Here is a 25501-nt window from a genome sequence, read left to right on the forward strand (position 1 = left end):
AAACTAGAAATAATTCTCTCCAAAAGAATATCCCCTGAAAAATGAATTAGTCTTTGGAAGACTAGTTTCCCTAAGATCACTTAAGAGATTGTCCTAGGAACTCTCAAAGTCCGTCACAAGAATTGGCAAGAGATCAATAGGATCTATGTAGAAGAAGTATCCTTGTCCCCTAAATATTATAAGCCGCTATATGGATACTACCTAAATTGAAAGGTTAGCAAGCTCGATAACTTTGGCATTTGAAAATCTCTTCAAGAGTTAGGATAAATATTAAGCATAACAATTTTAATTATGGTAAATCTTAAAATATTACGATGAACATTATCTGAAATAATTATAATTATAGTGAATTTGAGAAAAATCTATACTCCTTTATAAATAGATAAACTCTCACTCCAAAAAATGTATATTTTTAATATTAACTTCAATATGACATTCGAGTATGTAATATTTGACTCAAACATAAAAATGTTTACATGAGAATTGTTCTACACCATTTGATCATTCTCTTTTTTGAAGAGTCAAAATAGTCTAATGATAAAAATTTTTAATTAATAAATTTATTATTATATTTAAGTAAATACACAAATCAAACATCATAATTAATCTTCCTAACGATCCACATAACCACCAATCATCCAAATAAAAAATCACCATTTAACTATTTGGGTCGCTTTGAACACATTTCCCTTAATTGCAATTTCAATTTCTATGGAGTGAAAAATGGTGTTATTTTATTACAAAACTTAATTAAATTTGGGTATGGCTCAAAAATTTGTTGTTTAAACGTGACTATATTAAATGTTTACTATAACAAAAATGCCATCTTAACGAAAGTCTACTTTATAAGGATCACGTTTATTATTTAGAATTTTGGCTTAATAATGGAAGTTGTTCCTTTTCTTTTGTTTTTTTTTTTTACATTATCTTACAATTTGTTAGATTTTGAGTTTTAAATTTACTTTACATTACATCAATTTTAAGTAATGGAGACTGATAGATGTCGAGGGCCGTACAAAGTGGATTAAAAGAGAGGAGAGGGGAGCTGTTAAATATTAATTACTTTTACTTATTATTAATCATCGCAAGAAATTACATAATTGTGTGTATCAGTTCGGAAACAAAACAAAACAGTGAAATCAGTTACTTATAATTAATTCGAAAGCCCGCCGGCGAACTGTAAACACCGATTTCAGAACAAGTACTCAACGATCGATAGACTTGAAGATTCCGGCCACGGCACTTGAATCACGACCATAAGCGCCTCATAAGAAAACGAGACATCTTCGCCGTTAAGCCGGCAGGCTCTTGGCTTCTCCGACGCGAAAATCCTCATTTCTCCGGTGCCTTTCACCCCAACCTGGACCGAATCGGCCCGATCATTGAACACCAGCGATTGGAGCGCGCCCCCGGTGTTGAGCATATTGACCAAGCCGATCGGAGCGAATTGGATTGACTTGTTGGCAATGAGCGTGACAGGAGAAACCGTGATGAGCTCGAAGTTGAACGGCGCGAGCGAGATCTCTATGGCGTCGGACGACTTCGACAGCACCAGCTTCTTGTCGCGGAACATGTACAGTGCAAACAGTTGCACTCCTTCGACGGAGAGCGGATTTGTTCCGTGCTTCCATTCGATGTCGTTTGGCCTGGCCTTCGCAGTGACGGTGTGAGAGTATCCCGAGAAGCATTGGTTTCGCCTCGTCTCGCGGCACCAGCCACCGCCTTGGCAATTGAACGCGCCAAGAACTCCAGTGTACTGTCGCAACACAAAGATCAAACCGACGTTCAGATCGGTAATCCAAATTGAGAATTAATTGACTTCTCTATACCTTCTAACAGTTGCCAATCGATCTTGAAATTTACATAGAATGTGACAAAGAAGCCTCACCTTGTTCAAGTTCCAGATCTTGAGCATTGTCTTGCCATCGTGGAGAGGATCTTGGAAGAGGCAATCGCGAGTGGGGAGAGCATAGTGTTCACACCGGAGAATGGAGCCGTCGGGCAAGACAATTGTCTTGAGGAGCTGGAAATTGTGTTTCCCGACGGTGTCACTGACGTATATCGGACCGCCGGAAATCGCCCGGGAGGCGGCGTGGAACTCGGCGCAGGGATGGGTGGATTGGAACATGTCCCAATCAGGGTGGATGAAGTTGCCCATCCACAAGCTGTTGTAAGCGCAGTGCACCATGTGACAGCCTTGCAGCCAAAACGTGCCGTTTGGATCCCCCGATGGATCAGTGCACCAGAAATCATCACCTGTATATCACAACAACAAACATCAATATCAATCATCAACAGAGATCCCCATCAAAGCTTTCCACAGAATAAAACAATTGTATTTGATGATTTCTGGACGCACCGACGCGGCCAAGAGCAATGGCCTCGGTTCCAAGGAACATGAAGTCGTTGCAGTGCTCCATGCTTGCGATCACGCCGTTGCCTCTGAAGTGCTTCCTCACCGAAGATGTCAAGGCTTTGTAGTATGCTTTCGCCAGCTCCACTCTGCCGCCATAGTCCTCGCACATCATCTCCAGCAACTGCAACATCATGACCCAGGAACCAAACTTCCATTATCAGGTAATCAGTTTCTTAATTTTTTATTTAAATAGCAACTAATCTCTACGATTTCTTACAGGTAATTAAGATAATCTGGCAAAAGTTATTGAAAATAAATTTAAAAATCACGCGCGTTCGTCGAATTTGGTAAGCATGGTGTCTGGAACTTACATGGATAACGTCGACTTTGACGCCGTCAATGCCCACCGACTCCAAGTGCGAGTGCAGGCCCTCGTACATCTGATCGACGATCTCCGGTGGGACCAGCCCGACCCCATTGTTCACGATCTTGTCGACGGCCAGATCTTCCATCGTGATCTGTAAGCCGGGGGACAACTTGGGCTGGATGACCCGGGCCTCCGGCAGGCCCGGAACATTGGGCCGAAGCCCACCCCAATACCCGCAAAGCGCATGCCAAACATAGACGTAGTCCACGCTCTTGTACTCCTCCTTGAGGTCTCTGATAAACGCGCCCATTCCCTTGCTGGGGCCGACGGCAACCGGCTTGTTCGGGCTCTCGTAGTCTCTGAACTTGTCGTTCTCTTGGAACTTCAACAGCCTGCACGGCATTTGTTCACCGGCAGTTGTCTGGTCAATCCCCTCCTGGGTGACAGGATCCTCATCACGGGCTATGGACTGCCACCCGTCGTCGATGAGGACCAGTCCAGGTGGGCACCCACCTTCCACCAGTCCCTTCACGCCTTCTAAGACGCCACGAGGGTGCACCGTAAGGTAAAATGCATCCCACGTGCACCAACCAAACTTGTCCACTATTCCGGGGGGCGTTTTCTCCTTCAAGAGCCTGAACGTTCCGAGATGAAGTCTGGCAACCTTTATGGCATCCTTCACCAGTTTGTACGGATCGTCGCCGGCGTGCATATATAGCACGCTCCGGAAGGAAGCTCCGGTAACCTTCGTGGAGCCACTTTCAGCGCAAATGTCGATGTTGTCGTCGTCGCCGGGCTGGAGAGAGGCTCGGAACGGCCCTTCCAGTAGCGGCAAAAGGAGGACGTACGGACGGCCGTCGTCGGATTTATCGAGGATCAGGATCTGGGTTTCGTTTTCGACGTCTCGGCCGTTGGTCCCGACCCAGTGGGTTGTCCACCAGACTTTGAACCGGAAAATGCTCATGAACCGGATGCCCTTCAGCTTGCCTACCGGCACGACGTGGCGGCTTTTGGCCTCCTGAGCGTCGAATCCGACGAAGCAGCCGGGGGTGGTGGTCATCGACTTCTCGGGAACGCCGTAGGGTGATGGGGCTGCCACAATGTTGGGGAGAACGTCGGAGAGAATCAAATGGCCGTTGGCCATGAACTTTGATCCCTCCAACGTGATCGCCGACCCAGTAAAGCTGTCGATAAGCTCCATGATATCGGAGCCGGCCTCGCTCAAACTGGGAGCCATTGGTGAACGCAAACAAGGTTAAAGAGGGATAGAGCTATAGCCCGAGAGAAAACTGAAATCTGAAGATTGATCAGGCAACGATGAAGTTGCAAAGGCGCAGAAGTACTGCTTATATAGTAGAGTACCCGGGAATGGAAAGAAAGATTCTTTGTGATCTTGAAATGAAACACTTGCTTGCTCTTATAATTAAGCTCAAAGTTGCTGTGGCTATGGCGGAAACATGATTTGGACCTGCAAATTTATAGGCGATCAACGGCGTTTTGGGAAGGTTCGATCAAAGAAGCCGACAAGGGCGCATTGTTTAGAAAAATGAAGTTTCGGTGGGTCAGCCTAAGGCAAGATTTTGTTTAATTGGATTATCCACACGTCGCTTTCGGCGATCGAGAAAGGTCTTCGACCCATGGGTTTCTCTATGCTTTCATGTTGTCAAGCTGACATCTGTCACGCACACAATTTGGGCAGGATTTGATCAATTAGATTATATTTTATATAATAATATAATAATCTATTTAATTCAATAAATAATTTCTGAGAAATTTCAAAATTTATAGAATTTCAGTCCAAGGGGCCCGTGAGGATATTCGCTCATCGCATCACGAAGCCCATTGGATGCTTGGAATCGATCCAGTTCCAGTTGCAGCATATAACTCCCAACTTTATTATATATTTAATTTTAATGTATTATACATTTATTAATTCAAAACCCTAATAGTATTTGTCACAATTTAGAATATTATACAATACAGTAAAGTCGAGTGTATAAATAAAGAGTAAAATTTATATATATATATAAATAATGTGTTTTCTTTTCATTGTTTTTTATAAACATAGGCTAACTTACAATGTATAAATAATATATATATATATATATTTTTTTTTAAGGCTGTTCGTTAGCTAGCTCAACATGTATGATGTATTCTTTTGGTCCCCATTTGGTACTGAAGTTCCTTTTCTTTTGGGGAATGGAAAACAGTCTATTTTTCTTATTCCTCACGTTTCCATGGATCCTCTTTCCAATCTTTTCGCAAAGGAATTTATCATGATTTTTTGTAAAAATTATAGGAAGATTCGTTATTATGAGTAAAGTTTCAATTTAACTAAAATAATTAAATTAAATAGATTAAAATTATCAGTTTGATTCGATCTGTTTTTTTTTTATTTAAATTGTAAGTTGATTTGGTTTAATTTTTAAGTTTAGTAATTTCATTGAAAAATTCAAAATAACTGAAATATCAAAAATAATGTCATTTTTGCACTTTGTTATTTTTTATTTTTTGAGTTTTTACGATTGATTTGATATTTTTATTTTTCAATTTAACCATCTATTCAGTCGATTTATTTCAATTTTTACACCAATTCAATCAATTCGATTTAAGCAATTTAGTTGATTCAGTTACATGCTCACCTTTGATTATTGTGTCTCAATTCTTTAACCTTTAAGGGTATCGTGTTTATTTTAATAGTTTTGACCCAACATTTTTGTTTAGAATTTTAGATTAACTATAATTATTCAAATTCTATGTTTAGTTTCCATTCTATTGTGTTTTTAGACTTTTTTTGTTATATGATTTCTTAAAAATATATATATTTTTTAATGTGAGAAATTCAAGAGATCCCTTAATTAAAATCAATCTTTAGGCCAAACCTATCTTATTTTTTCTAAAATCCATAGTTCACCTACTCCACGTTCCCTAAGAGAATGAATAAGTTTGTTGCGAGACAAAATCCAATAACCTAGCCTTTTGAATGGATACAATTGATTGTGTAATTTCGTATGGAGACAAAATTGAACCTATAATCTTGTGGTATCCCAAACTACTGAACGCATGCAATGGACTTTTTGTGCTAAATTCAGAAAATAAGTTTACCATGTTTTAGTATTTCAAATAATATTTTGATCTTTTGAAAAATATTATGACGACTTCATTAACTTAATTATCGACTATAAGGAGGGATGGCTTATATTACTCTTGCGGACAAAAAAATAATTTAAATTTTATTAAATGGTAGATAAAAGGTATTATCAACCAATTTTTATAATATCAAATTAAAATATTCAAATTGATTGAAATTTTTTATTTATTTTTTTAGTTTTTTTCAATTTTTGGATTTTTCAGTTAGTTTTTAAAAAAAAAATAATAATTTGCTTATAGATACAGAAAATAAAAATACCATAATTACACGTATATTACGAAGGTACGACTTCTGAATCCTTATCAGGACCGTGTTTTGCTTCATCGTTATCAATCAGCACCGTGTTTGGTTTAGTCCTCCCAACCCAACCCAACCCTATCTGCAACGTTAAGCAAGTTGAGCCATCTATATATATGTGCCGTCACCGAAAGGCAACTTATCCGAAGCCCTCTGCTGTGCTATCCAATGAGGAGCCACCGTGGAAGATTAAATTTTAATATTTCACTTCAAACTTACCATATTAAAAAATTGCGACTCTTATCCATGCGGTTTAACAGAAATTGCGCACCACGTGACACGTGTCCTTAACCGGTCAAAGCTAATTGAGGAAAAAAAAAGAAGAAGAAATAATATTGTATTTAGCGTGTGGGCCCCTGGTGGGCCTTTCGTGGGCTGTTGGTCTTTAGATTACCGCTTCTTCGGCCACGAATTCGGAGGCGGTGGCCCATAGGCCGATGCCACGTGTGGGCTCCCTGGCCCACAGCACCGACCACCTCTACGGTAATTAATTAAAGAAACGAGAGCGGAGGCACGTGGACTGCGTCCCGGTGCACGGTATAACGACCGGTTCGCTCATTTCTCAACGGCTAGCAAACCGTAACCGTTGGCTCCAACTACCTCATCGGTGCAGTTGCAGTTGCACCGACCGGCCACACTTGCCAATGCCGGATTCCACGTACGTGGCTTGAAATCGATATACTTACCACGCCATTTATGATTTAATTATTCTGTTGGTTGAATCGGATGGTATTTATCTTTTATCTTGGTAAAATTAATTAATTATTGTTATTAGTGGTTGAAGTGAGTAAATATAAAGTAATGTTATAAAAATGATCAATTTTGGCCCGTTATTTCATCTGTCAAACACTTCACATGTATTGCCACATTATTACTGAACAACGATGAAAAATATTAATCATTTATGTCACGAGATTATAAAGAATTAGTTAAATTTATTTTTGATGTGATCTTTTAAAAATTTAAAAATATTAATTTTAAGAGACATAAGTATTTCTCTACTTATCAAATTCAAGACAAAATCTCATTAAACTATATACTAATTATTATTACATTCTCAAATAAAGACTAGCTTAATTACTTAAATATTAGAAGATAAGATTTGTGTGAGAGATATTTCGTGTCTCTAATCGGTTCCTCTTTTATAGATTTTTGGAAAAGTCAAACTTACAATTGATCGTTATTTGTGGTTATAAATTTATTATTATATTTAAGTAATTATAATATTAAAGTAAAAATCAAATAAAACCAACGATAAATTTAAAAAAATCTGACGCTCAGCAAGAGGTCAAAAGCGCGTGGAAGTGACCGTTTTATCTTTAGTAACGGTTAAAACAACAGGGATGGTCGGCTGTCTGTCACCCCGTGTCGGTCGGAAACCAAAGAGGCCCAAATGGTAAAAGGACGATAGAAGTTTATGGGCCTTTTAGGAAATTGGGGAAGCGGGGTGGGTTTGTGGGTGGTTGGGGCTTTCATTTAATGAATTGGGGCGGCGGCTCACCGACTCTTGCGACGTGCACTTCTGCGAAATGCCCAATAAAGGGAGAAAAAAAAAAAAGAAAAGAGAAAGAAAAAAAAAAAGGAGGAAAAGATTGAAAGTACAATATTAGGCATGGCCCACGTGGATAAGCTGTGGGTGAAGAAGCAAACAAAAATACGCAAAGAAGGGCGCCAGTTCAGTTGTGGATTGCCCTTTTGGTCCGCTGGGACGATGCTTCACGTTGGCTTTCCCGGAGACTTAAATAAATGAGAAAAATAATAATAAAAAAGAATAAGTCTAGTTTTAGTGTAGAAGATTAAAAAAGATTATCTCCAAAGTATTTTAATTCAAAAAGGCAATAGGAATAAAATAAAATAAGTTGAAAATTTTCAAAATTATCAATTTATGAAAATCTTAATATATATTAAAGTAGCGGAGTTTCTACACATAATTTTTTGTCAAAAAATTACCTCTAAAATTTATATTAAATTTGCATGATATTTTTAATTATCATTGAAAAATTCATATTTCTTACGTTTAAGAGTTTTAATTTATATTTATAATTTATAGATAAATATATAATATAATAAATAATTTTATTTTAATAATTAATTAATCACTACATTTAATTTAATGTAAATATTTAATGATTTATTGTTCCAATGTAATAGTTTTTAATAATGTATAAATAGAAAGTTCATGTCAAGATCTTTTATTTTATATAACGTTGTGCAATTTAATAAAAAAATTTTAAAGTAACTTTTCAAAATATGGACGTTAAATATTTGAGTTATAAGACTTTGGGAGATTCCATACTTTGAAGATAAGTCAGAAACTTATAGCATTGCTATTGAGATGATTTTCACGAATGAACGTGCTTTTTTTTCTCTTGTAAATTTAATGTTAATTATTTATATAGATTTTGTCATCAAATTTATAGGGTGGAACGATTCATGTAATAATCAAACATTAGTTGGTTCATCTTTCAAAATATTGATTTGTGAAGGACAATTATATTTTATGCCTAATTTTATACTTATATATAACAATATGAAATACAATAGTATAATACTACAAGTCATAAGTACAAGCTAAATTTAATGTCAAAGATTACTGTTGTAGATGCTATGCATGAAGCTTTTCTAATACAAAATTTTATCTTTAGGTCATTTGCTAATATTTTGAGTATAATTGAACTTGACGAATAAAAATTGTATGGTAAGTATAAAGTTGATTATGTAATTATTTTTGCCTTTATAATTGATATTTTTTTTAATTTTATTAAAGATATAATTAGTGAGGTCATTGGCAAAGACAATGCTAAGTGATAAGGACAATGCTAAGTGCCAAGAATCTTGTGGAAGAATAAGTGAGAAAATCTGATAACTTACTTGATATTCTAATTATTATTTAGCACATTAAATAATACTACATTGAATTAAGGGTATTCTCTATTAATATATTGAATAATGGTTAATTAATTAAACTTAAATTTTGATAAAAGATTGAGTATTAAATAAAATTATAATTATTGATTCTGTAATTATTTAAAATAATGAATTTAATTTTAAATTTTTAAATTTATTTTAGTTATACTTTTCGTGCATCGCACGGTTTTAACACTAGTTATATTCTGAAAGAGAGAAGCTCAGCCGGGGGATAAAATATTCTTGCTGCCTGCAATAACTTTTTTTCCCTTTACTTTTGGGACTGCCGGAGTGCCGTGTTTGGCTTCCGGATTCATCGGGCAAGAAAAAGGCAACAGGATAGAAAAGAAAATCAGTCGCTGAAACAGAATTTCTTTTTATTTTGAACGGTTGGCGTAACGGAAACGACACGACAACTATGCACCGTCTTATAAAAATAAAAAAAAATTATTGAATAATATTTGATAATTATTTAATTTGTTTTTATTTATTGAATGTGCATTCTATATTCACCCACTCTACGACGCTCTGTTACAAGTTCGTCGATGCAAGAACAAGCTCCTGCCAACTACCCGTCTAAAGAGGTTGGTCAACCACTAATTATTTATATGTATGTCTCCCCTTCCCTTCACAGGGAACCAAAATAATTTAAAACCCACATATTTGATATGTCAAATAAATATATAATTTAGTATGTCAATTGTCAAATAACTATAAAGTCTTGCAGCCAAAGATTTTTTTTTTTTTTTTTAAAGTGGGTACTGAATAAATTAAGTAAATATAGTATAATAATTTACGAATCACATATATGATATATCTAAAATATTGAATAACTTAAATAGACATAATAATTCACTTGGGGATCTGTGCAATTTAAACTTAAAAAGACAACGAGTCAATATAACCTCTTATTAGCATGTCAACCGATCGAGTGCAGCTTAGGTTTTGATGAATCGAATAATTACACCATAATCTTCCCGCAAGACCAAAATCTGCCAAGGGTTTCTAACAATTACAACTGTGCCACTTTTTTCTTTATAAGTTGAAACTAATATGTTGGTTTGGTGCGCAAGAGGTATGCAGCATCACCCCGCCCCCATTTCAGTTACTAGTATGGATTGGGGAATGGAGTGTAATATAATGACACCTTATTCAAATTATTATAGATATAAATGAACATATCAAATGGTGGGAAATTGCAAGCCTAGTTGAAGGTCTACAGAAACTCTGCGTTGACTCATCATCAGATCAGCCACTTCCAAGAGTAGATCCAGATAGTCGGCTGCAGAGTGCAGAGCAGGAGCTCGATTGTTGCTAAATCTTATGGAACAGTTCCAATATTTTTGATAACAAACCGCGCAGACTTTCCATGTGTGATAACGCTAATCCTTCGAGCTGAAATAAATTTCACTGACAGATAGATAATTGGTTGTGGAGTATTTAGTTGTGCTTCATCACAGAGCTCCTAATGCAGACTGGGCAGGAAATATACAAGCAGACAATCAAATAATTACAATTTGATCGGCACGTCAAGAAAATAAAAGCAACAGAATAACTCAAATGAAAAAATATATAGGGTTAAGTTCAACCTTTTTAAACAAGAAAGGCATCCAAAATAGAAAAACAAAAAAATAGACTTACCAAATTAAGAAGCCGTAGAGCAGCAGGCCTAGTAAATTTTCTGGCAAAAAGGAAGCACGAAGAAGGTTCTCCCTTGTTGGTGCACCATTCTCTTCGGTATTCAGTCTCATAATAGATATTATCTATGTCCTGGAAAGTCATCAGGCATTTGTTAAAAGGTGCCATTACACCTTTAATGGATTCAATCAAAATAATTAAGTTACGGTTGTCAACTTCAGCAACGATTCCCAAGTGCTGGTTAGACTGTTGATTATGGATGAGTTGTATGGTACGAACTTTTTACATTGGTTAGAAGAAGTGATCATTATGAATAAGTCCGATTTTTTAATAGAGTGATCTCCTTGCAAGATTGCGCTGCTTAGCAATGGTGATATCAACAATCAGCATATAGCCTTGAAAGGAGAGCATGAATGGTAAAGAATAATAAAGGCACAGTTCTTGAAACGTATCAGATGGGAGCAGATCCACACCTTAATGGATTGAACCAGACTGGGAGTAGCATCTGCTAATTTATATGTTACAGGATGCCATCCCTGCCGCTCACGGCGTTTGGATGATGAAAGATCCCATGATGTATGGGTCAGCGTTCTTCGTGTGATCTCCCCTTCAAGTCCTTCTTGCTAAATTTAGAGAGAGAGAGAGAGAGAGAGAGAAATATTAGCAATCGTTCAGAAAACAGCCAGATCTATATTATGAATACATCAAATACACATGCCAAAGATTTTTTACTCCACAGTATTACTGATCACTTTTTTCAGATGATTTTGATTGAACTTCTTTTCCCCTCTCCTTCGTACAGTCAAGGATAAGATAAAATAACTAAGCACAGAAAAAAAAAAAAAGATAATAAAAGCGAAACATAGAGAAGCAAGCAGAAAAGACTTTGGAAACCTAAGGCATATAATCAATTTCATCAAGGCATGCCGTAAATTCTACTTCATTTGGAAACCACATACATATGTCATACACGTATGCTGACATATTAAACCATTCTTCAAGAGGTAAAGAGAACTGAGCCTTAATGAAACTAAAGTTGATCTCTGGGCTCCTCTCTTATGTCTAAACTAGGTGCAAAAATCACTCTCTCCATCTCTGGTCAGAAAATCTAACCAAAGAGATGGTAGTTTGGCTAAACAGTACTTCTGACTCATCTTCCGCTTAAAAGCATGAAGTTTCCCAGTTTTACCTCTTTCAACCCAAGAACTGATTTAAACTTACCATTAATCCACAGGGACCAGAACCTTGGGAAATAGGAAGACATCAAAACCAAGTTCCCAAAGTAACATAGATAGTACAATTAGCAAAACTATATGCCGTAAGAACCAACCAGAATATTAAGCTATCCCCATGGCACTGGAGGGTAGCACACATCACACTTGACAGAATACTATTAGCATTGCATACAAACAGATGTCCAATTGAGGAATCTATCTATTTGTAGTTTGGACCATTAACTGAAAAAAAACATCAGGCAGAGAAATAAATTCCACAAAGGTCAGTAGAAAATTGTGTTCCACATCATAGAAGTTCTGGGATCTGAAACACAAGAACAAACAAATAATATTTAGGATCATAATGATGCTTTAGAGTCCAATATACAATACATTTAATTGGTTCAGCAGTCTTGGAGGCAATAGGAGTTTAATTACTCTAATTAGAAAATGTGGCTCAGCATCATTGAATCAACAATCAACTTACAGCTAGTAATGTCTGAACATAATGTTCATCTGGAATACAGTTATGCTCCTTTGATGGATCAGCAGGCTGCATAAGACAAGAACCTTCTAAGATCAAGAATGTAAAACTCCATCTCCTAATAAACTTTTCAATTAACTGTCTGTTCGATGTCACCTATTACTTCAACACAAGATGCTACACAAAAATCAATCACTAACTAGACAAGTTTTATGCATGAATAAGATTTTCTAGAAAATGACATTTTTGACAAAAATGAAATAAGAAAAGAAAGCTAAAAAGAACTCACAAGGGGATGATGCCGCCAAAACTCTGGTAATGACTTCCTCTGCATAATTATGAAAATGGTAAGGTATGTTGACAAAATGGCAAGACCTCATCACATAGCAACAAAGTGCAAATCCGTGCACAAAAGTTAGAAACGATTATTATCTATGTTGTATATCATAAGAACTAAAGAAAGCATGCAATAGATGGATCAGGGCCCCAGGATTAAGGAAACTGCACACTTTCACAATGCTAGTTCAATGTGATAAGGGAAGTGTCTGTTTTTTCACACATTTCAGAGTAGCACTAGCCAGCTTGGGATACAAGGTAGAAAGAATTTAGATGAGCTGTATGTTGAGATAAAATATGGGATTTGATAGCAAATGTCAAACTGAATCCTATTGGCTAGTCTCATGTGGTTGGGAAAGCCGTAAGAGGCTCATGTATAATTTACAGATAAAATTCTTAAGTTATTCAATCAGACAGAACCTTCACACTTCCCGTATTACCACATAAATACACTGCCAAGAAGAGAACAGTAATCTCCTAGTAAGCGTACATTCGGCTTGCCTTGCAATGCAATTGAAACATTGGAAAGACAGTCTCATCTTTTATTACAATCTCTGCATGTTTTCTGGTGAGAACAGCCCACTGCAAGAAATCAATGTATTAGACAAGAGTAAGTCAACTAGATACTGCCATAAAACTAGATCCGTGAAACAATGAAATCAACGTTTTGGAAACTACCTGGGATCCTTTCCTCCAGTTCTGGACAGGAATCACTGGATGCATTTTTGGATTATAGCGACCCTCTTTTGTATCAGCAAAACTGTGCCATTAAGTTCAGAAAAAAAATTACAAGAATTTCCTTGAATCCATATTGCAATAATAGAATTGGTGTATTAAGCATAAACACATGAAGCAATTATAAATTTCATAATTAGAAAAATAAAATTCCATTTTTTTAAGCAGTTTGACATAAATATATTGTTTTTTTCTTTTTTACTTCAGGCTTCAAAATATTATTTTACTGGGAGATAACAAATGGATGAGGGCACTCACCTATCAACAAAACTAGTTGATGTTGACGTTATATAGTCATATGTATAGCTGAAGTTATACAAGGGCATGCAGCTGTAACAAGATAAGTAGCTCAAATAAGAATAGATGTTATGACCAATAAAATAACTTGAACTGAACAATGTATTAACCAACAAAATTCTTGATGCTATTTTTGTTACAAACAATTAAGCATAGCTTGATCAATTAATTTTAGTTTATATTCTGCTCCCTAGAGAGAGTCTTCATGGCAACGGTAAGGTTGCTCTTTTGCAATTAGAAGACTATGGATTCAAGCCTTGAAAAACACCTCTTTGCACGCTAAGGGTAAGGCTACATACAAAGACAACCTTCTGATACCCTCGCAAAGCAGCAAGTTTGGTGCACTAGGGACACCCTTTATATCCCCCCTCCCCCCATATGCTTCCATAAAATCTTTAAAAAATAAAAACAAAAAATAAAAAAGAGCAAGTAAATCACAGAGATTAAAGGTCACCTATCTGAAAGAAAAACAAATCTTTCATTGAAAGGATCCAAGAGTGCATGCTTCAGCAAAATACGTTCTGCCAGAATCATGGTTGCCCCTCCCCAATCTACCTGGAAAGGAACATAATTGATGTCAGTAGGGTATGTATTGTGCAAAGCAATACACATAAAAGTTAATAGAAGGTTCCTATTGATTCTGGGAGAAAATATTTCAACAATAATTATTCAAAAAATAAATAAAATAACAAACAAGTAAACAAAAAAGAAGTTCAATTATCAGACAACTAAGACAACAAAAACAACAAAACAAATAAAAGTTGATCCTAAATTATCATGAACAAATTATATCAACATGGAAACATGAATTGCATAATCAAGTTCCACGCTCATCCAAAGTAGCAAAGACAAGTAAAATTTGCGAAAAGGAATCAAGCCCTCGAGTTGTGGGCTGGACAATTGAAGGAATTCAAGAAAAATTCTGAGAAGAATAAATGAATGTAGGAAGAACAGATAGAATGAGGAAGGGAGAAAGAACAAATAGAATGAGAAAGAGGGAGAAATAGAGAACGAGAGGGAGAGAGAGATAGCAATGAGAGAAAGGAAAGAGCTTATTATTCTTCCATGATACATTCTCACACTAGCAGGTCTCTTTATATAGAACCTATATCAGTATAACAACCTCCTAGCTAACATCCTAACTAATGTAACAGTAAGGAATGGGCAGTCAGCTAACCAACTAACAACTACTATTGGCCATTTACGGATTTACCCCTAGGGTCATGACAATCCATACCCCTTCAAACAATTCTTGCCCCCAAGAATTGATAGTTGCGGACCTAGTTCTTTATCCGATTCCAGCCTTCACAATCTGAATTCTTCTTCACCTTTTCTTGTTCTTTTCTCTTACTTGCCTCAGCCTCTTTTCCTTCCTCCTTCTTGGGTTTATCTGATGAATGAGAAAGGAAACAACATCCTATTGTTCAATAGTTTTTTCAAACTCGTTTGAAGTACCGCCTTCATTTCCCTCTTACCAAAATTAGCACCAACTCCTTTGTCGACTATGAAATCTCCAACAATATCATTTGTTGTGATTAGGGGTGTTCAAAAAAACCGGCAAACTGCGAAAACTGACTGAACCTAAATTATCATGAACAATAATTATCAAATTATAAATGGATCATTTTTTTTTATTTCCACTGGAGATTAGGAATAGATGGACTTTCTATAGGACCCATTTTATTGACGAGATTCATCACTACTTTAGCGGCTTGGCCCGTTAATTGAGATTCTCGGTTATTCCATTTCTCGATGTTAGCAATGTACAACGGTCAAATAGGGTTATTTTCTTCTCAAGACTTTTTACTGTTTTTCATCATGTGGGAGTTCGAATTAATTCCTGTTTATTTACTTCTATCCATGTGGGGAGGAAAGAAACGTCTGTACTTGACTACAAAATTCATTTTGTACACTATAGGAGGTTTTGTTTTTCTCTTAATGGGAGTTCTAGGTGTCGGCTTATATAGTTCTAATGAACCAATATTAAATTTTGAAATGCTAGCTAATCAATCATATCTTGTGGCATTAGAAATAATACTCTATATTGGATTTTTTATTGCTTTTGTTGTCAAATTGCCGATTATACCCCTACACACATGGTTACCAGATACCCATGGAGAAGCGCATTACAATACTTGTATGCTCCTAGCTGGAATCTTATTAAAAATGGGGGCATATGGCTTGGTTCGGATTAATATGGAATTATTACCTCACGCTCATTCTATATTTTTTCCTTGGTTAATAATAGTAGACACAATGCAAATAATCTATGCAACTTCAACATCTCCTGGTCAACGTAATTTTAAAAAAAAGAATAGCATATTCCTCTGTATCTCATATGGGTTTAATAATGATAGGAATTGGTTCAATAACCGATATGAGACTCAATGGAGCTATTTTACAAATAATCTCTCATGGATTTATTGGTGCTGCACTTTTTTTCTTGGTAGGAACGAGTTATGATAGAATACGTCTTGCTTATCTCAATGAAATGGGCGAAATAGCTATCCCAATGCCAAAAATATTCACGATGTTCAATAGCTTTTCAATGGGTTCTCTTGCCTTATCGGGTATGAGTGGTTTTGTTGCAGAATTGATAGTATTTTTTGGAATAATTACCGGCCAAAAATATCTTTTAATGCCAAAAATACTAATTACTTTTGTAATGGCAATTGGAATGATATTAACTCCTATTTATTTATTATCTATGTCATGCCAAATGTTCTATGGATACAAGTTATTTAACGCTCCAAACTCTTATTTTTTTGATTCTGGACCACGAGATTTGTTTGTTTTGATCTCTATTTTTTTACCCATAATAGGTATTGGTATTTACCCTGATTTTGTTCTTTCATTATCAGTTGATAAGGTCAAAGTTATTTTATCTAATTTTTTTTATAGATCATGAATAAAAAAAAAGAACCCTATGATTTCTAAAATAGTTCGTTGTAAAATGAAAAAAAAAAAAAGAAGTATTTTTTTCTTTTCTTAAGTTAAAGGTAAAAAAATTTCAATTTTAACTATATATGTTTGGTTTTTGTGAGATTGTCGGCTTACACGAAGTTTTTTATATACACTCTATTTTGTTTATATTCGTCAGAGACTTTCTTGAATTTAATTAGACATTAATGTAAAGAAACCATAACTATGTAGTCCTATTCCTAAAAGATTGACCCCAAAGTAGCATATCCAAATTGTAAGAAAGCCTATAGAAGCCACAATTGCAGAATTTGCAGGAGTCAATTTTCTATTTGTTCAAGTATGTAAATAAATCGCAAATACGGTCCAAGTAATAAATGCCCAAATTTCCTTTGGGTCCCAATTCCAATATGATTCCCATGCTTCATTAGCCCATACTACCCCCGAAAGGATACCTATGGTTAAAAAGATAAACCCTATACTAATAACACAATAACTCCAATGATCCAATTGTTGAATCAATTGGGACCTATAATAATTCTTAGCAGAAAAAAAAAATATTTCCAAAAAGATTGCTTCTTTCATTTATGTATTGGCGCCCCTAATCATCTGCTGTGATTAGGGGTGTTTTTTGAATAATTATTGTTGAATAACAACAATAATTATTCAAAAAATAAATAAAATAACAAACAAGTAAACAAAAAAGAAGCTCAATTATCAGACAACTAAGACAACAAAAACAAATAAAAGTAGATCTAAATTATCACGAACAAATTATATCAACATGGAAACATGAATTGCATAATCAAGTTCCATGCTCATCCAAAGTAGCAAAGACAAGTACAATTTGCGAAAAGGAAGAGAAAAACCACATGAGATAAGCTACTCTCAGATTAGTTACATTCAAAGGGAATTCGCATGAAGTTAAGCCAATCACTGCAAGCTAAACAGATGAATTAAGTGGTGGGGCAAAAAATGCTAATTCACCAATATCTTCTAGATGCAATCATCAATTGGAATCAGGTAAGGTTTCAAGTACATGGTAACTTACATATTTATTGTGTACAACCCTTTTTTCCTTTTCCCTTTTCCATTCATTGTGCATAGCCTTTAAACACCATAGAACCAAATAATACTTACCTCTGTCTAAATTAACAAATCCTGAGGTAGTATGTCAAAGTGCATCATCCATTCCAAACTGGCAAAGGGATGAAGTTAAAACTATGGGCTGGAATGAAATTAAACTATGGACCTCGGAAGTTATGGTTGCATTGTGTATTGTTGTTTTGGTTGTACAACGAATAAAATAAGATTTTTCCCTATAAAAGTAGGATGCACAAAGAGCACGGATCATGAATCAGAAGGTTAGTGGGGGAGGAATCAGCAGGATCCCATCATGAGATGGTATGCTTACCATCTTAGTGTGCAAAAATAAAGATATACTCACTGCAAAAATGAATAAAGAAAGGGTTTACACAAATACTGCACTTGAGACATATACTTGTTGAGATAACCTTTGCTGGTCATGTTAAGGCAAGATACAAGTTTTGTTTTGTTCACAACTTCACATGACAATCCTTTAAAAAAAAAAAAAGTAACATCTTTAAGAGAAGGAACATTACACATCATTCTCTAATGAAACCTAAAAAAAAAAAATGTTTAGAATGCTTTCAAGAGAACAAATGTTACACAATGCTCTAATGAAACCTCCAAAAAAAAAAGCAAGAAAAAAGAATTCAAGAATACATGTTTAGAACTACCTGGATGCTGTCATTAACTTGACGATCTAAGAAATAGGCTGATCTTGTAGTTGCCTTGTTCAAGAGGAACCCAGGCCTAGAGTGCACAAAAACTGAAAATTTATTCTCTCTATCTCCCTGCAAAACCACAATATGCTCATGATTAGCCATAAGCAGTAGAAATTACAGTAGCTCAGGCTACTGGAACAGAAAATTTTCTTCTATAAATGTTGGAATGCAATATGTAGACATACATACATGGAAAACATATCTTCCCTCACTTCTGTTTATTTTCTCCTTTTTGTATCTAGACCTCTCACTTCTTTTCATAAATAGACACAACCAGAATTCTGTTTTCTAAAATTCAAAATACTAAGCTGCCCTATCTACATTTACCAGCACACGATTGCATTTAATGATATGAATGAGGGAGTCTAAAGAGGTAAAATCCAGTGACAAGAAACGCTTAAGAAGTGAACAAAGGACAATGCTAGCTTTGTTAATGTATTGGAATGATACATCTAACATTGGATACTTTGAATCATAACTGCTTCCCAATGAAGAGACAATTACCAAAACTTTCTAAAAATGCAATAACAAGGACAGGACGTAGCCAATCAGCAACTTTGATGCCACATAGGATCAAACAATCCACCACATGATGGCATATCTTTTCCAATTGCCATCACTATTAGCTGATACGAGAAAGTTCAAAGTAGTGAATCAAAATCCCACCCAATGTCACCCTGATAGGGATTGATTTAACTTGATTTGATTTATCATTATTATTTAGATGATAGAGTTATATTTGATTATTGAATAAATTGGTATTGATTTCCTCTCTTGGTTATTCTGTCTCTTCTCTTCTTCTTCTTCTTCTTCTTCTTCTTCTTCTTAATCTCTTCTCTTTCCCCCCTACTTTCTGCAATTATTCATTGCTGTCCCGCATCACACCCCCTGCACAAGCAGTCTGGGATTAGGGGCAGGAACAAGCTGCTTGGTGGCTAGGCTTATTCACAAAAAGTATACAAGAAAAATGTTCAATCAAAGCACTAGAATATTCTCCTTTCCTTCTTTTCTTCTTCTTTCCACCTGGTGGGATTAAGTTTTATGATTGTTGTTCTTAGCTTCAGAGTGAATTATATATCCAACATTGAGGAAAGATTGTGGGATTATGATTTACCAGACTCATATATTCATTCCCTTGTCCAAGCAATAAATAATTCTGCCAAATGCAGTGTGGGGAGGCCCATTAAAACCTTCAATAAAACTTTTTCAGAAAGAACATTTGTATATAAATCAATAAAAGATGCACAATGCCAAAGCTAATTCTTCCTCTTACAATGACAAATTCTTTTGAATCTTTTCTAAAACACTGCTTATGTTTGAGCTCAGTTGATGACATCTAACAAGGCTTAGGGCCCAGCATTGGAACTACGTAAGCCAAGAAATCCAAAAACAGAAGCTTGTCACATTTCAAGTGTATAGAAGCCTTTGAAATTGACCTAATTTTGTATGATTAGGCACACCATCATATTTTGACCTCATAATACGATGTTTAAATAATCAGTAACAGAAAAACATACTCAGTCGTCTAGGTAACTGTTTCAAAATGTATCATCCAAGGCCACACACCAGTTTGGAAAACAAATGAGCTCCTTTGCTGATAGATAAGAGATGTCAACACAAACATATGAACATACAAAAGCTTTCACGCAATCTTCAATTCTAATTCATGAATATCCCCCATACATATATGATGTGCTCAGAGACATTTAGAACACTAAAATCAAGTTTACTTTCTGAACTGCCTGCCTAAACTTGATTTTATCACGAAGTCAGTTATTGAGAGATCAAGACTGCCAATGCCAATTTGAAATTCACCACTCCCAGTAGCAACAAGCTCCATAGGCATCTTCTTTGCTTTAGCCTTTATGCGTCTTGACCTTGATCTTATAGGAAACAAATTTGTGCTTATTCTTCACGTGAGTTTGTGATTCTTCAGTGTTTGTTGAATTTTGTATAATAATTCAACTTCACATATATTTTATATAAAAGGTATCAGTATGTATCTCTTTTCCTACAAGCATGAATTATACACATATATGGATATACATATTATCGAATTTCTCTTCAACTCTAATTCATGAATCTTCTCTCACACATATATGATATGATTTGGCAACCTTGCAGTCCATGCTTGGCATACAAATTTCAAATAAGGCAGTGAGATAGTGCAATGTGATAGGCTTCTGCTCGATCAATTTTCATCAGAAGTGACTGTGTGAAGCATACAAATCGCCAAAATTACATATAAGTAGCTCATGTAGTTGATAGTGTCGAAGGAGGAGGAGTTAGAATGAAAATTCACCTGAAAGAATGCATCCCAAACCATGTCTAGGGGAAGCCTATTCCGAGCTATAAATAGAAACGCAATTTTAGGCTTTTGAACTAACGGAGGAGATAATAGCGCAAACATTCTGATTCGAGTGTGCTCCGTCTCCAGTAACACTAAACTAGCACAGCAAAAGCCCATCAAAAGCAGAAGAAAAAGCTTTCTCTTCCATCTGTGCTGAAATTTCTGCGGATTAACTCTTCGCTTCATTGAATTCCACCTTCAAGTCAACAAATGTCAATCATTTCAAACTAATAAACAGCCAGAAGCACCACGCCTAGGGTTCAATTTAAAACTTCGGAGTATCCTCACCGATTCGGAGTGTCGCCAAAACTTTCACCAGTCCCCAAACTTCGCTGACTAAAATTTAAATTCCTCCACGAAACAGAAGAAAACATCACACAAAACTCAAGTTCATCGGAAAACGTTCACTTCCTCAACCAAAAAGTCATGCCGAGGCAAGAACCGTCAGAACTTCACCTTCGAGTCGGTAAAACCGAGCCAAGCATCGTCAGAACCTCTCCATTTTACCTCTCACTTACTCTCTCTCTCTATCTCTCCCTTTCCAGATTTCCTGCCTACTATCAGATTGCCATCGATTTTCAGTTCAAGATCTCACCGGATCCACGGCGCGCGAAGCATACCATAGTAATCAAACCTTGCAGGCAGAGCGTGCCTTGGATTCCGTGAAGCTTCCACGGAGCCAAGGACAAATCGCAAAGCCGTCGGAGCAATGAGAAGATGGCGAGATTTTGTGTGAATGATAATGCCTAGAATTGTTCGAGATGCTTGTGCACTAGTAACAAAGAGCGTGGGCGATGGGGGTGCTACTGGGGAGGAGCTTCGTCTCTTCTGCTTTTAAAAGCAAGCAAGTGGAATTTAAGTTGCGTGAGTTGCAGGGGATCGGTGCCCCTTTTCAATGCGATGGCCGTGACCCCACCTCTCTGCATTAACTACGAATTTATAGCACGGGCTGCTGCGCTTGCGCGGGCGCGGGACAAGTGTAATTCTCGTAAATTTTTCATGTGTTCTTGAAGTTTCTTTTTATTCAATTTGTTTCAACTTTTCTTTCTAAATTAACTTAGATGAACATTTTAGAAAATAATAACAATTTGATCCATATTTTGAATCAAAATTAGAGAAAGGGTAATCAAAATTAATATTATTTTGAATCAACTCAGAGATTGTTTGGAAATTAAAAAAAAAAAAACAGATACAATACTAAATGAAAATAAAAAATAATATTTTTTTTAAAAACAAGAAAAAAATAAACTAGTAAATAAAAATATATAAGAGACTTTTGTGAATATAATTTTTATTATAAAAAATAATTATTCAATCTAAAAAAATATAAATTTTATAATACTTTTAAATAAATTTCAAAAAAATTAAAAATTTTAAGTTGACAAAAAATTAATTCATCCATTACCTCTCTAGGAATGAAAATATGTTCTAAAATCGGAAAAGCGTTTTTAATATTTTTTTAATATTATAAAATGATTCAAAAAAAAAATTTAACATTTCAAAAATAAAAATATTTAAAAAAAAATTAAAATAACATCTCCGAAACATGTTCAAAATGTCATAAGAGTTAACGTCAACATTTTATCGGTAAAAATAAAACAATAACTTCAATCATTCAACCCTTGAGTTTGACTTAAAATTTAGATAAATTATGAATTTTTTTCCACATTATTATTGTCAAGAACAATTTCAATGGCTTCCAAGGAGTTTTATAACAGCGTGAGTATTTAGAAAATACTAAAATGGAGTGACATTAATAATTTCTTAATCAAAGTTATCATAAATGACAACAATAATTAAAAAATTAAAAAAAAACTTAAAAAATTAATTTTGTCACTACGCTTATCACTCTTTTATTACTTTATCAACCCAAAAACAATTTTTTTGAGTTTGTCTAATCACTTTATATGACTAAGATCACATTACCTTAACATCTAGCTAGGTAGAGATATCCAGACATTTGACATTTTTTAGAATTGCCAGGGACTAATGCAAAGTGGGGGCAACTGCCCTGACCATAAAAAAAAGTCCTAATATTAGATGAATTTTCATATTTGTCATTCATTTGCCCCCATATCTTTCACTATTTTTTTTAAAAAAAAAAATCATAGTACTCTGCTTAATTTTAAATGTCATTAAGAAAGCTTCTAAAAAAAAGCTTTTAATTTCTCTATCATTTTTACTACCTGGGTTACTTATTGTGTCTTTTTATCCTCAACTTTCAAACTTTTACATTATTATTATTATAGGTATTTATTATAAAAGTTTGTTCTAGACAGAAAAAATTTCTAGATATGTCCCTGAGGATCACTAATGATACAAGTGATCTAACCAGGGGCGGGGGTTAGTCACAAACATTAATGGCTGTCTACATGATTGTGGAATAAAAAAGATCTTTAGAGTGACGATTGGCATGCATGCCTCACAAATGGGAATGAGAAGTGTAGTTTAAGCATGTTTGTTGGCGTGGTGTTAAGTAAAAGCATCATTAAAGTAAGCGGTTGAGATTTGAAAATAATGTGAGAGGAATCCAACAACTAACTACCTCATTTTGCTATCATAGTTTCTTTCCTTGGACTCTTTGCCACACCCAAATGGTCAAAATACTTAGGTTTAGTTTGGAGTTTGAGAATCATTAAAAAACAAAGAAAGGTGAAGAGTTACATCAACGCGTGGTTAGTTAGTTGAAATATACATACAATGCATTATCTCTTGTAGTTAAGAACCCAAAGATCCATTCTTTTCTTTACGCTTTTGTCTTCTTGTTTCAATCATCATCTGCCTAAGATCTCCCTTACCCAGGTCCAGATTCTGGGGAACCTTTCCTCCTTCAACTTCATGCTTGCGCGTGCTCGAGCCTCTGCTTGGGCTGGGGTTTCACGTTCAGCGGCGCTTGATTGTCCTGCAATTTGTTCGCAATTAAGATTGTTCCACTGAAGACTCTTAACCCAAAATCTCGAGCTCTTCTGCACTATCATCTACCACTACCACTAAGCTACAGTTTAATACGGTAATGGTTATTGGTTATTAACTTATTATTACCAGTTCTTGGATGGTTTGCAGCTTCTTGTTGGAGTTGCTTGGCGAAGGCCTTGGCCGCCGAGAAAACGTTTTTAGGCCTTTCCCAGCCTTGGCCAAATACACCGTGGCCTTCCTTCGGCCGAGGCCGCATTAGAAACTCCAGCACCGGCAAGTCTTTTCCGTCCACCCAGTGGATACAATTTACCGGACACGAGTCGACGGCGACCTGAAACAGTTGCCGGGAATCTTCAATTTTTTTTTTGTATTTAATCTAATATGATATGAGATATAAGGGTTTGACAAAAGAAAAGAGGGTAACCTAAAACTGCTGATGGATTAAGTAATGTACCTCTAATTTTGTGTCATCGTCTCCATATTGAACTCTGACTCTGGCTGATGCAAGAGATTCGTCCATTGTGAATGTGTTGCTGGCATGGTGGATACATTCTCTGCACCCTACACCCAGTTGAAACTTCTAAATACTAACAAAAAAATAAAATAAAGAACACCCATGATTCTTTGAAGCTAAGTGACCAAGAAAATTCGGATTTTGAGAAAAACCCCAAGAGATTAGTATTTGGGAAAGCCTCTAATTATTAGTTAAGAGTTCTGAATTGCTTTTTTTTTTTCTTCTTTCTTGGCTTAACGATCAAAGTTTGAATTGATGCTTAGTTTATGACCTATGCAAGCATTCTCGTCAACAAAGAGAGCGTGGGATCTTATGGGTCCTTCCCACGAGCTGGAACCCAAGCCAGGAATATTTCTCCCAAAACTCACTCTCAGTTGGCCAATAGAAGCATCGTATTCTCTTCTGAGATCCTCTCTTATCAGCACCTTGTATGCCTTGTTCAGCATCAAAGTATACTCATGACCCTGAAACAGAGGTGGGAAAAAAATTGAACTCCTGTAGAGATGAAGTTTCACAGTAATCCTATGTTAAATAGAGATATAGGCCTAATCTCATTTGGCTAATTGTCTATATATAAGCCCTCTTCTAATATAATTGGAGAGAGAATGTGCCACCGATCGAAAACCCAGTTTTGTATTGAGTGCATTTATCTTATTATCGTAGAATCGTGGGAAAAGAAAGGACCCGTTGGCCAGCAATATCTGGGTGATACTTCTTCTGCAGCTTCCTGTAGGCGCCTTTGATATCCTGAGGAGTTGAATCAACTGAAACTCCAAGCAACTCATAATAGTTCTTCTCTGTTCTTAATCCCTCCTCGGCCCTCTTACAACACTTGATTACAGTAGATTTCTGCCACCGCCATCTAATTCAGAACAGGAAGTAAGTCCTGATTAGGCATCAGTAATTCCCGGTTCAATCAAGTTAATCGGGTATCAGAGAGGGTAAATTAGATTACCTGGAAGCGGGCTTGTGAAGCTGAAAATGGTTTGGCACAGTGAGGTGATGGCATGAGACTGCGCCGCCCAGCATACTCCTTATTTTCCCGGAAAGCCTTTTCCTTTTGCTGAATACTTTCCCGGAAAGTTGGTGCAGGAGAAGTTCAGATCGGACGCTTACTCGGGGAAGATGATGAAGCATTCAATTTTGATATTTTGGTGATGATCTTTCAGTTTGATATTTCCCAATGGGTTTTTGTCGTCTACGGCAACAGTA

At 35.8% G+C, this 25501-nt stretch overlaps 3 protein-coding genes across 3 annotated transcripts; all 3 read right to left on the reverse strand.

Moving 5' to 3' along the window:
• Nucleotides 1-1048: 1048 nt before the first annotated feature.
• On the reverse strand, nucleotides 1049-4200 carry LOC127804885 (probable galactinol--sucrose galactosyltransferase 5). The gene is made up of 4 exons (XM_052341969.1): nucleotides 2728-4200; nucleotides 2360-2537; nucleotides 1889-2256; nucleotides 1049-1756 (listed from the first exon to the last, which is right to left on the reverse strand). Exons 1-4 carry the CDS (start codon nucleotides 3958-3960, stop codon nucleotides 1193-1195), a joined length of 2343 nt encoding a protein of 780 aa, XP_052197929.1. The 5' UTR covers nucleotides 3961-4200; the 3' UTR covers nucleotides 1049-1192.
• Nucleotides 4201-9970: 5770 nt separating this feature from the next.
• Nucleotides 9971-21698, reverse strand: LOC127804682 (glycosyltransferase BC10). The gene is made up of 12 exons (XM_052341609.1): nucleotides 21148-21698; nucleotides 20812-21055; nucleotides 18462-18578; nucleotides 14237-14337; nucleotides 13744-13815; nucleotides 13429-13510; nucleotides 13252-13332; nucleotides 12704-12742; nucleotides 12418-12483; nucleotides 11190-11339; nucleotides 10720-10848; nucleotides 9971-10553 (listed from the first exon to the last, which is right to left on the reverse strand). The coding sequence occupies exons 1-12, from the start codon at nucleotides 21231-21233 to the stop codon at nucleotides 10533-10535; spliced, it is 1188 nt and encodes a 395-aa protein (XP_052197569.1). The 5' UTR covers nucleotides 21234-21698; the 3' UTR covers nucleotides 9971-10532.
• A 1756-nt stretch (nucleotides 21699-23454) lies between these two features.
• Nucleotides 23455-25501, reverse strand: LOC127803202 (chaperone protein dnaJ C76, chloroplastic-like). The gene is made up of 6 exons (XM_052339275.1): nucleotides 25245-25501; nucleotides 24974-25151; nucleotides 24561-24753; nucleotides 24230-24336; nucleotides 23902-24106; nucleotides 23455-23761 (listed from the first exon to the last, which is right to left on the reverse strand). Exons 1-6 carry the CDS (start codon nucleotides 25424-25426, stop codon nucleotides 23634-23636), a joined length of 993 nt encoding a protein of 330 aa, XP_052195235.1. The 5' UTR covers nucleotides 25427-25501; the 3' UTR covers nucleotides 23455-23633.

This window comes from Diospyros lotus, chromosome 6 (genome assembly GCF_014633365.1).
Source record: "Diospyros lotus cultivar Yz01 chromosome 6, ASM1463336v1, whole genome shotgun sequence".
Classification (NCBI taxonomy): Eukaryota; Viridiplantae; Streptophyta; class Magnoliopsida; order Ericales; family Ebenaceae; genus Diospyros; species Diospyros lotus.